Source organism: Vulpes vulpes, chromosome 4, assembly GCF_048418805.1.
Source record: "Vulpes vulpes isolate BD-2025 chromosome 4, VulVul3, whole genome shotgun sequence".
Lineage (NCBI taxonomy): Eukaryota > Metazoa > Chordata > Mammalia > Carnivora > Canidae > Vulpes > Vulpes vulpes.
In genome coordinates, this window is record NC_132783.1 from 108,815,306 (window position 1) to 108,828,092 (window position 12,787).

The 12,787-nt window shown below is 40.5% G+C and overlaps 1 protein-coding gene across 13 annotated transcripts in view; it reads left to right on the forward strand.

Moving 5' to 3' along the window:
• ATP10B (ATPase phospholipid transporting 10B (putative)) overlaps window positions 1-12,787 on the forward strand; it is a 252,935-nt gene that overhangs the window by 147,803 nt on the left and 92,345 nt on the right. The window contains exon 1 of one of the 13 annotated variants that reach the window (XM_072756708.1): window positions 519-1,244. The exons of 10 other annotated variants lie outside the window; for them this stretch is intronic. In XM_072756708.1, coding sequence (XP_072612809.1) covers window positions 859-1,244 — 386 coding nt within the window. In that variant the 5' untranslated portion in view covers window positions 519-858. Of the gene's footprint in view, window positions 1-518; window positions 1,245-12,787 lie in introns of those variants that run through there. 2 more of the 13 variants (XM_072756713.1, XM_072756717.1) reach the window with 2 other exon arrangements.

Below are 12,787 nucleotides of genomic sequence, written 5' to 3' on the forward strand. Positions count from 1 at the left end.
AACTCATCAGCTTTTTCAAAAGATTGGTCTCTCTTCTCATTTTGTTTTCTTAAGTTCACTTAATCCAGTGATTCCCAACTGAGGCGATTTTTCCCAGCAGTGAATATTTGACAATGTCTGGAGACATTTTTGGCTGCCATATTGGGAAGGAATATGACAATGACATGTAGTGGATAAAGGCAGAAGGATGATGCTAAACATCTTACAATATACAGGACAGCCCTCCACAACAAAGAATGTCAATAGTGCTGAGATTTAGAAACCTTAATTTAACATGTGTAAACACTCAAATTATTAAGTATAAGAATGCTATGTTATTAACAGTGGGGTTGAAAGCTCAAGAATTGACTCTAGAACTGACTAGTTCATCTCAAGAGACCACGTTGAAGCGCAGCTCTTTGGAGAGTGACAGGCAATGTCTCCCAAACAAGAAAATGTGTACTATTTTTAAAGCATCTGAGGCTCCTTGTTTTTAAAACTTAACCAGGTAGGCTTTAGGACCTAGAGTTGGCACAACTGTCCTTGGCTGCCTGGGTGGAAAAGGAAGATCCATGTGGGTGACGTCTACATTCCAACAGGCGGAGTCTCAACAGGTAGAAGGAAGTGGACTGGCAGGTGCACACCTGTTCTCTGCAAGCTTTTTCCTTGTCATTTCTCACCTGGTGTTTGTAAACCAGCTACTTATTTTTAATTTTCCTTTTGAAAGAAGAGAGAAATTTCCAGCAGAGAAGGCAAGTAAAAGATGTCAAGGACATGACTCACTAGCAGCTGAACAATGGAACTGATTAGGGAAAAAATTCTCTTACGAGGAACTCACATGCCCTGCTATGAGAATTAAAGAGACGGGATTGAGCAGAGATGAGAAAGGAAGGGAAGAAAAGGCAGAAAAGGAAAGAAGACAAGAAACGAGTGGTAATCTCCAACTTGTCCTTTGAAAGATGGTCCTACAAAGAGAATCCCAACAGGAATTACTGTGGGAATCAAATTAAGACCAGCAAGTACACTGTGTTGTCCTTCATACCCAAGAACATCTTTGAACAGCTACACCGTTTTGCCAATCTCTATTTTCTGGGCATTGTGGTTCTGAATTTTGTGCCTGTGGTTAATGCTTTCCAGCCTGAGGTGAGCATGATACCTATCTGTATCATTCTGGCAGTCACTGCCATCAAGGATGCTTGGGAAGACCTCCGGAGATACAAATCTGATAAAGTGATCAATAACCAGGAGTGTCTCATCTATATCAGGTAAAGCAAAACCCAATGGGGAAGTCTTGTGAGCCTAGGTCTGATCTTTCTGGGGCTGCTACCACTACTACTACTATTTATAGAGGGAATGGAGTAGGGAGATAGCATCATTTTATTTCAGTGAAGCTGTTTAATTCTCTACAGTCAGAATTATTATCTAAAACCAAATTTTAAAAAGTGGAGGCTTGAATCTGTTGTATATATATTTTAATATATCTATTTGAGAGAGAGTGTGTGCAAGCAGGAAGAGGGAGAGGGACAAGCAGACTCTGCGCTGAGTGTAGAGTCTGAGGTGGGGCTGATCTTACAACCCTGAGATCATGATCTGAGCCAAAACCAAGAATCTGACACTTAACCCATATAATCAACTGATCCACCCAACCACCCCTTGAATCCATTGTTTATTAAAATTAGAAGGCCGTAATGTGGCATTTTCTTTGGTGGTTCAAATTCACTTAACATTTAAGAGTTTTGTATAAAATCTTATCCATTCTTAGTCCAGTGTGACTATAAGCACACTAGAGCATATTTGGAGACTCTTGGAGGGACGAGGCATCCCTGTTTTTCAGGAGAGCAGTAGTAGAACATTTTATTAGATAAACTGGATACACACTACTTGGGTCAAATCACTCATTAACCATATGATGTTAGGCAGGTGACCCAACTTCTCTGAGCCTTGTTTTATCATCTAAAGTTCTGTAGTCACTGTGGTCACTCTTAGAATGAAAGGGGCTGGCTTCAAGATATGTACTGCAGCCATTTAGGAGCTTTCTTCTAAGGAGGAGTTCTCTTTCCCAGGAGAATGGAAGGTAACTGGTAACCAACTTAGAGCTGGCTGATGAGAGGGTTTCTAAGAGATTATCAAAAGCAAAGGACTCATTTGTCTCCAGGGAATCTCTATGAAAAACTCCATGCCCTCCCTCAGCATCACATGTCTTCTGGAGGCTTTGCTTGCAGGGCCATAATTACATGTCTAAGAAAGTTCTCTGGAGAAAGAGAGAGAGACAGAGACAGAGACAGAGACAGAGAGACAGAGACAGAGAGAGTTTTCAGCTAAATCTAATTGTTTTGATTGTTGTTAGCCCACTGAACACCTAGAGATGAGATTTAGGATTTTGAATAATAAAATCATAAAGATAGGGAAAATGATTGTCAGTCTCTTTCTTTGAAGAGACTGTCACCAGTCAACCCCATCACTTTTTGTTTGCTACTTTTCTCCTTTGTTGTGTTTCTCAGAGAAGACACACAATGGTGAGCCAGGAAGCTGGTTCTTTAGGGAAGAATGAGTGTGGACCTCAATTACCTTGATCTGATTCTCCTTTATCTGCCAGAAATCCTCAGCTCTATGCTTCCTAGAATTATGGGCCTGTTCTTGGGGATAATGTCAGTGTCAATCAGACCCTGATCTGATCCAGTGTCGATCAGATCCTGATCTGATCCTGATCCTGATCCTGACCTGAGGTGGGATTTGGTCTGATGTAGGCTAGGCTGTTGTTCTGTTCTCAAAATAGCTTCCAGAGAACAGCGAACAACCGAGGTGATAGCAATCCTAGCAAAAAGAGACTTTGGTCCACAGGTTCATTGGCAGTGAGCGACATAAGAGGTTCTATCGTAGCAGTATTTCCCAAAGTATATTCAGTGGAAAAATAATGACAAAGGGGTGGTGTCCAAAAAAAGGACACTTATGATCAAAAAATTATGCATTGGCCCTCTTAACCCACATTCCAGGAGGGAACTAAGAAAAGATGTACAGTAAAGAAATCTGTCCATCCTTAGCTCAGTGTTATTCCAAACTTACTTAACCTTGGAAAAATTTTTAACATATATTAACATTTCAATTTGGGGAATTTTACCTTCTTCAATATAGCAAAATAATTGACTACGGGGCTAGGCAGGTAATTGAATGAATCAGAGAGACTAGATACAAAGAGAAAAGCAATATTATCTGTGTACTGATAAATGGGAGCTGATCCTCAACATCAGAGTCCAGATGAGATAGGGAATGGTGGGCACTGTGGCAAACAGGGGGAATGGTGTTCTTGTACAGGAGGCAGAACTGGTTAGCATGTGGCAATATAGGCCTAGTGTAGCCAGATTGTCTGAACTTTATTAAAGGAGCTTAGAAGTTAATATTTTATTTGAAATAACCTCATATTTAAATGAAATAACCTGCTATAATTTTTTCAAATACTTCATGCCTATTTTGTTTGACTTGAAGTTCTTATTTTGCTGGAAGCCCCTATTTTGCAAACTTTGCTTTATAATTTGGTCCTAAGGAATCTGGAGTGTCTGCAAAAGAGTAATTAGATTCTTCTTTTGGGATTCATCTTGAGTGAGGGAACCTCAACCTCTTTGGGCAGGGATGGGGTGCGACTTTGGTTTTTTTGGTTTTCTTTTGTTTGTTTTGTTTTTTATTTAAATTCAGTAAGTTTACATGTAATTGGTTTCAGAGGTAGAGGTAGTGATTCATCAGTCTTATATAATGCCTAGTGCTCATTACATCACATGCCCTCCTTAATGTTCATCACCCAGTTACCCTTGTCCACCATCCCCTCCCCTCCAGAAACCCTCAGTTTGTTTCCTACATTAAGAGTCCATAAGGCTTGTCTCCCTCTCTGATTTCTTGTTTTATTTTTTCCTCTCTTCCCCTATAATCCTGTTTTGTTTCTAAAATTCCACTATGGGTGTGACTTTGAAGTTACACAGGCCTGGTATTCAGTAGGTCTAAACTTTAGGCCCAGGTCTGTGACTAACTAATAATACCTTAGAAAAGTCATTTAAATCTCTGGATCTCAGTTTCCACTTTTATAAACCTTGAAGTCAGACTAGATCTTGTCCTATGAAATGGGCTGGGAAAGAACAGAATCTACAACCAAATAAATTTGGAAAATAGGACATATTTGATGTTTCTCTTGAATCTAACAATGCACATTAGCATAATAAAGGTCCTGGGAGGACCCTCTGTAAGTAACCTATGGAATCTTGCTTAACTCAGCTGTGTCTGTTGAAATACTCTCTGCTGTAAGCAGCAGAAACCAACTCAAAAAAATTTTTTAAAGATTTTCTTTATTTATTCATGAGAGACACAGAGAGAGAGAGAGGCAGAGACACAGGCAGAGGGAGAAGCAGACTCCATGCAGGGAGCCCAATTTGGGACTCGATCCCAGGTCTCCAGGATCTTGCCTTGGGCTGAAGACAGGCACTAAGCCACTAAGCCACACAGGGACCTCCCCAACTCAAATTTAAACAACAAGTAGAGTTGTTGGTTTAAGTCACTACAAATGCTCTGAGATGGGCAGGTGATTAGGTATAATTGAGTCTTCGTTCTAGATATAGCACTTAGCTGTCCTTTTCATTCAGTCCCCTCTGTATCATCTTAACCCTCAGGCAGACTTCCCTCAGGCAGCAAGACTGGCTGCAGCAGCTCCAGCCTTCATATCTACATGTGGTAACTCACAAAGGGAAAAAGAAGGGCACTTCTGGGAGCATTGTTGGAAGGTCAAGGAGGCTTACTTTCCAGATGCTCCTTACACCTCAGTGACCCCAGTGGGTCACATGTTCAAACCTGAACTAATCCCTGTGAGCAGGAGATGGGATTATGCTAGCTAAACTTTACCTGAACCACAGTTCAGCATAAAGACAATTTCCCTGGAGGCATATCTGCTACCCAGAGAAAATGTAAAATCCAAAGGGAAAAAAATAATAATAAGGTAGTTTCTAAGAGAAAGAGGAACAGATATTGGAGAGGCCACCTCTATGTACTCAATACCATCATCTAAAAATATATTTGAGCCTAGGCTCTTTGTAAATTGCTTTCTACATATTAACAGATGCATATACTCTTGGGGACATTCTGTAATTATCTATCTATCTATCTATCTATCTATTTATCTATCTATTTATCTATCATCTATCTATCTATCAGTAAAGTTCTCCTAACTCTGAAGTGGATTGATTCTATAAAAGACCCCAGAAAAGGAAGCTAGGAAATGCTAGGTAAGTGTCAGTTATCTTACCTGATGGATGCTGAAGGACACTTTCTTTTGCCAAATACTGACACATGATAAGATGTCAGGCAAAGAATACAAGATCCAAGAGGACACTTTGTTTTTAAAGAACAACATAAAAGCTTATATCTCCAGCATTAGCTCTACCCATTTTGTCTCAGATTCACACATTTGAAAAATGATGCCTTTGTATGTGTGTGTGTATGCATACACATGCATGTAATTGAATATTGAACCCTTAGAATTTTGCTCAACCCAATCCCATGCATCATGCAGCCCAGACTTGTTTATACTGTGAGAGACTCCTTTTGCAAACAGCAGAAGCCTTGTTAACAGAATTACAATCCTGTTAGAGCATTTTCTTTTAATATAGCGACTGTGCCTGTGGTCTAAAGATGACCCATTAATCAGATTTATGGAATGACTTCAAGAAGAGATTAGCTTCAGAATTGTATTAGCTTAGTTTCTCCCAGGGCTCCGCTTAATGAATCTAGGAACCATACCCAGCAAGAGATTTCTATCCTTCCATTCAGCTTAGATTTTTATTTGTATTCAGAAAACATGCAGTAAGGAAGCAGGGGTGTGAACCGAAGAGATCTATGACAGGTTTGTCTACATATTATAATGAAATGAAAGCCCTCCAGTGTCTCAGCAGCTGAGCACTCATTTGTTTTCAAATATTCATTCAGGATCTAGTGTGTGTACACCACATGGTAGACCCTGAGTACACCCCAGGGGCTCTCAGTCCAGTGATCACAAGGAAATTGTAAACAGTTCCAGTGTCCCATGCCTACGCACAAAGGGCCACAGTAATTCTGCCTGTGGAAAACATCAAGGCTGAGGGAAGGCTTCCCTGAAGAGGGTACATTTCAAGAGGCATCAAAAGATGAGCAACATTTAAACAGGCAGAAGGAACGTATTTTAGTTCATAGCCTGATTGATACGGGAGAGCTTAGTTCTTTGTCTCAGAGTCGAGGGATGAATCTTGTGGACGTGGGAGAGTGAGTAAGGGCATAGAAGTTCATTAAGCTAAGATACAGAGAAAGCTCTCAGAAGTGAGAGGGGTTGCCACTGAAGGCTTGTAGTCTTTCATTAAGAGCCTAATCAGGGAACCTAAATTCTTTTAACATATCCACTGATATCACCATTGAGTAAGGACTGGTGATAACATCTTTAATGGCTTACTTCCTTTATAGAGTCTGGTGATTTTTTGTTGGTTACAAGTAGCTGTTAAACAAGACACCCTCCCTGCCCACACCTTAGGGCAAAGTGTTCTGGCTTGTTCCCGTATATCTGGTTTCCTTAACACCTCAGCATTTTGGGGATTTTAGGAAGTCTGCTTCCTTGGCCCCCTAACTCTCCCTGATTAGCCTCAATTGTCCCTAACTCCTGATCATGAGTGAACTAAAGATTTTATGTGTGGCTTATGCTGGTATCAAAAGACCAGGTCAAGAGATCCCTGGGTGGCTCAGCGGTTTAGCGCCTGCCTTTGGCCCAGGGTGCAGTCCTGGGGTCCCGGTATCGAGTCCCACGTCGGGCTCCCAGCATGGAGCCTGCTTCTCCCTCTGCCTGTGTCTCTGCCTCTCTCTCTCTCTCTCTCTCTCTCTCTCTCTCTCTCTATCTCTACGTCTATCATGAATAAATAAATATAATCTTAAAAAAAAAAAAAAAGACCAGGTCAAGAAATGTCAGAAATTTAGAAGAATGACTCAGAAACTTTAAAATTCTGGCTCTTCTGCTAATACTTGGGAGATTCTTTTTCCTGGAAGTCAGGTGGCCGCTATAATAGGCAAATAATTCCAGATGTTACAGGAGAGTAGTCAGCCTTTTGACAGCATAGCACTGATGGCATGATTTCCCAGCAATGGCCAGCTCTGTTGGGAAAAAAAAGAAGCCTGGCCTGCAAACTCTTTTTATTTGTATGTTAGTCCCCTTTTATGCCAGAGTCCCCATTGGAAAGCCTAAGAATGTGGAAACCAGAAGTCCTGATCCTGAGTCTGCCACTAATTAGCTGTATGATTTCAGCGAAGTCACTTAGGCAGTTGGGGCCCTGTTTGTCTCATCTTTAAATAGTGATCATAATCTCTATGTTATATTTGTGAAAAGATGTGCGTTTGACTTGCAAAAGATGTGCGTTTGACTTGCAAAAGGGCTTGAAAATAACAGAGCTATAGAAATAAACTATACAATGCGTTGCAAAAGAGGGTGAAAAATGAGTCTCAAAAATGGCATTTAAAATGTGACCTCTTACTGGATGCTTGGCATCATGGACTTTGGCATCAGACCTAGGATTGTCCCAGAACTGCCACTTACTAAACTTGTGACTACATGTAGTGACTTGATCGCTTGAACCTTCATTTCAACATCTATAAAGTGGGAACATTGCTAGCATCTATTTCTTAAGTGTCCTGTGGATGGAATGAGATCATCTTTTTTTTTTTAAGATTTTATTTATTTATTCATGAGAGACACAGAAAGAGAGAAAGAGAGAAGCACAGACACAGGCAGAGGGAGAAGCAGGCTCCATTCCATGCAGTGAGCCTGACATGGACCTCGATCCCGGGTCTCCAGGAACACACCCCAGGCTGAAGGTGGCACTAAACCACTGAGCCACCCGGGCTGCCCGAGATCATCTTTATAAATTGTTTAACACTGTGTCTGCACCATAAATCATACTATGTAATTTTTTTTCTTAATTTCCAGTGACTTCAACTCTCATTTTTCCAATGCCAGGCCCAGCCTGGGTCTAACTTTCATGCTACACTCTCCACACATACAAGGGAGGAATCATTTATTTTGGTAGTAAAAAGTAATGCTCTGCTCCCTTGGGAGCATCTTTTTCCTGGATGCTCCTTTCCCTTTTCTATGGGGCAGAACCTGAAATCGAGAAACTCTGGAACTGGGCCATCCTTCTCCCTCCTCCCTTTCCACGGCATTCTTGAGCCCACTCACACCAACACTTAACATTCAGGCAAATGATCCAGATGGCCTCAATTAGCCCAGAGCCAAGGGCACTTTGTCCAACCCAGCTTCTAACATAGAGCATGCATTAGAATATCATCCTTGTGTGGCATTAATAAAGCAGCTGTTTGGGCCCCATTTCACTATTATTTACTCTAAGTAACAGCTCTTTGGGAAACCCAAAGGAGATGAGATGATTGATAAGGACAGAATTCAGGCTTTGCCAGGATTATTCTAACCTCAAGACACATTAACACACCTTCACTCTGAAACTACCTTCACGGGTTGCTGTGGGTACTAAATGAGAGAACGTATGTCAAACGCTTAGCGTATTGCCTGGCATTCAGTAGCATTCAGAAAATGTTAGCTAAAATATTGCCAAAGAGGGTTCTATAGTCTTGTTAGCCAGGAGTTGCCATGACCTTGACCCAAGAGGATTAAGGAAGAAATGCCATTGCCTGGCATTTGAAACCACACAAGAGAAGACAAACTCTTTAGCTAAAGAACTTGAACTCCAAGCTCTTGAACATAGCAAAATGGGCCTGAGGGAAGAATCTGAAAAATGCAGACAAGAGAGAAACATCTAGTGTCATCTGAAGCATGAGCATGAAAAGCACCACTGGCTGGAGTTTACAGACCAGCAGACCATTGCATTCATCCCACGCATCTTTGCTCTGCATTTGGCATCACCAAACTAGGCTCTGCTCTGAAGCGTCAATTTTACAAGTACCCACCCTATTCCCACTACCTCCCCTGTGCTCACAGAAGGCCATAAACTATTTAGGCCAATTCAGCTTGTCATTTCAGGAGAGAATGCATTAAGTCTTCTCCACAACTCAATGGGTAGAAGAGTCATAAAACAATCCAAGTGTCCCTGAAGCTCTGCCCTCATGTCAACAGGCATGACTTACATTTTGGCAAGTGAGGATTTATGGCTTGTTAAGGAGCTCACAATTCTAAAAGGTGAGGCTCCTATTTTCATCCCAACTCCAATTGATTCGGTCACCAGCTTCTGAGGCTTCATCTGCTTCATACTTCACTCCCAAACAGAACGAAGAGACCACATCAAGCCATGAAGCTCCCATGCCTGTCACTTCTATGTTCTGGTAGACATATCTATGTGACCTTACATAATTTAAATAACTTTTCTGGGCCTGCTTTCTCATCTATGAAATGGAGATAATGGTAATAATAAAAGTTGTTTCATTATCAGGCAGCTAAATAGTAATGTATCTTAAGTGATGGACCAAGACAGATAAGCATATTGTGTTGTGTTGTGTTATATTGTATATTATCAGAAGTCTCTTCTGGTGAGTCCATAACAAAAAAAAAAAAAAAGATAGATTAGATGCTAAAATGGCTAAAGGTTAGGAAAAACTTCCCTTCTTCTGCCTCATGTTCAAGACAAATCTACACAGAATCAGTTCCTAAATGTTTACTGAACACTTCTCCATACACTAAACACCCCATCAGACCCTATGTAGTAACAGAAATATAAGGCTCGGGGTCATACTAGCTCTCCACAAGCTTATAATATTGTTGAAAGTAAAAGATACACCAAACAGTTAGGAAATAGGACCACAATAGGCCAGAAAATGGGGCAAAGAGAGGTGTATCACTGATGCTCAGTGCCAAAGAACGAAAGTTAAAGGTAGCATTTGGATCTGCAGAGGCTCAAGGGAGGGCATTTGGGGTAATATCTTATGCCTCCATACTCTGTGAATGTGACCTTGATGGATTACACCTGTGACTCTTGTGTCCCCTAAGCATGGTGTTTCCATGGCCATCACTGCTTTGTACCATTCCAAGCTCCTTTCTGCTTTCTGTGTGTCACAATCATGTGCACAAAGAAGTCAAGGGTTCGACTACAACTCCTTGAAGCTTCAATACAAAATGAGACTCTCAGTATAAAGAAGGACTTTAATAACAAATATGACTGGTTGTGTTAAGCCTCATTGGCTCCTGGGTGAGGTCACATTAATACATATACCCCAGTGACACTCAGCCCCAAACTGCTGATTTGGGACATGTCGTCCCACCCTAATTTCAAGCCTTCCTAGATATGCCTAGGCATACTTAGATATAAGGAATATCACTGTGTCCCTCAGTATTTCCAGCCAAGCCAGAAATCAAAGTATCCTACCATTCCTCTGGCCTCCACTGTCCCCTTCTGGTACTTTTCTTGGTCCTATAAACCTGAAGCCCTATCACTGGGGTCTGTAGCTGACAGGTGGATACAGAGGGCAAGGAATAGCCAGGCAGGGGGTACTCACTACCCAGACTTAGGCTGTCTTTAACATAACTGCTTTGCTTTAGCTTCTGTTCCATTTCCTGAGGCCAGGTCAGGGACAGAGGCCACACAACCCTTTATCCCTTGTCCCGTTTCAAATCTTCTACACCCTCTTGCCAGGTTCCTCCCACAGGAAAAAAAAAAAAAGAAAGAAAGAAAGAAAAAGAGCACCTCATTCATATGAGTTCATAAAAACAGACAATTACACTATCTCTAGTCTACTGTCTCCACAGCAGTGACCCTGTTTGCTCCAAGCTGAAATAACTATAATGATAATCATAGCAGCAGTAAATGCCATTTGCTGTGTAATCATTAAACACTTCTCATATATTATTTTTGTTAGCTCTCACTATAACCTATAGAATGTATTTTAGCTGTCCTATTTGATAGATGAATAAATTGAGGGTCAGGCAGTTAAGCAGTGGGTTCAAAGCAATACCACATGTAAGAGATAGTTCCATAGTTCCAGGTTTCAAATCAGGTGAGCCTTATTCCAAAGCTTTTAACCACTCTCCAGTACTGCCTCTACCTCAGCATAAGACTGGCAAAACAATTCTGTATTACAAGTATTCCTGAGCCAGCCACAGGGCCATTGGTCCTCTTGCTTAGCACCATGGAAAGAGTAGAGGTTCCAGTGCAAACTTTGTGACTGTGTACCTTGGCCATGTCACTCCTAGCCTCAGTATCCTTACCTGAGTAATATGAGTAGAATTGGAAATCCATCAAATCCCTTTGGCACTGATTTGTTGTTGTTGTTGTTTTTATTAAGACTTTATTTTTTATTAGAGCAGTCTTAGGTTGATTCACAGCAAAATCAGGGGAAAGGTACAGAGATTTCCCATATATCCCTAGCTCCCATTCATGCATAGCCTTCCTCATTTTCAACATCCCCCATCAGAGTGCTACATTTGTCACAACACATCATAACCACCTAAAGTCCATAGTTTATATTATAGCTCACTCTTAGTGTTATATATTTTGTGCATTTGGACAAATGTATAGTGACATATCCATCATTATAGTGTCATATAGAATTGTTTGACTGCATTAAAAGTCCTCTGCCCTCTGCCTTTACATCCTTCCCCACCCTACCCCCTCCAACCCCTAGCAACCCTTGATCTTTTTATGTCTCCACAGTTTTTCCTTTTCCAAAATGTCATATACTTGGAATCAAACCGTATGTAGCCTTTTCAGATTGGCTTCTTTCACTTAGTAATGTGCATTTACAGTTCCTTCCTATCTTTTTGTGGCTTAATACCTCATTTCTCTTTAGTGTTGATTAATATTTTCATTCTTTGGATATACTACAGTTTATCTCTTCACCTACTGAAGGTCATCTTGCTTGCTTCCAAATTTTGGCAATTATGAATAAATCTGCTATAAACATCCATGTGCAGGTTTTTGTATGGACATAAGTTTTTAACTCCTTTGGGTAAATACCAAGGAGCATGATACTGGATCATGCGGTAAAAATATGTTTAGTTTTGTAAGAAACTATTTAACTTTCTTCCAAAGTGGCTGTACGATTGTACATGTCCACCAGCAATGAATAAGGGTCCTTATTGCTCCATATCATTGCCAGCATTCTGTGTTGTCAGAGTTCTGGATTTTGGCTCTTCTATTAAGTGTGTAATGGTATCACATAGTTTTAATTTGCATTTTTCTAATGATATATGATCTAAAGCATCTTTTCATATGCTTATTTGCCAACTGTATATCCTCTTTGATGAAGTGTCTGTCCAGCACTTTTACCCATTTTTTAAATTGAGTTGTTTATTTTCTTATTGTTGAGTTTTAATTATTCATATATTTTGGATTATAGTCCTTTATCAGATGTGTGTTTTGTAAGACACATATTTTCTCCTGGTCTGTGGTTGTGTTTTCATTCTCTTGACATTTTCTTTTGCCAAGCAGAGGTTTTTAAATTTAATGAAGTCCAGCTTATCAATTATTTCTTTCATGGATAGTGCCTTTGGTGTTGTATCTAAAAAGTCATCAACACACACAAGGTCACTTGGATTTTCTATGTTAACTTCTAAAAGTCTTATAGTTCTGTGTTTTGCATTTAGGTCTATGATACATTTTGAGTTATTTAGGGAAAGGGTGTAAGATGTGTGTCTAAATTCATTTGTTTGTCTGTGGGTGTCCAGTTCTAGCACCATTTGTTGAAAGGACTATCTTTGCTCCATCGTATTGTCTTTGGCCCTTTGTCAAAGATTACATATATATTTCTGAGTTCTGTCTTCTGTTCTATTGATCTGTTTATCTGTTCTTTCACCTGTACC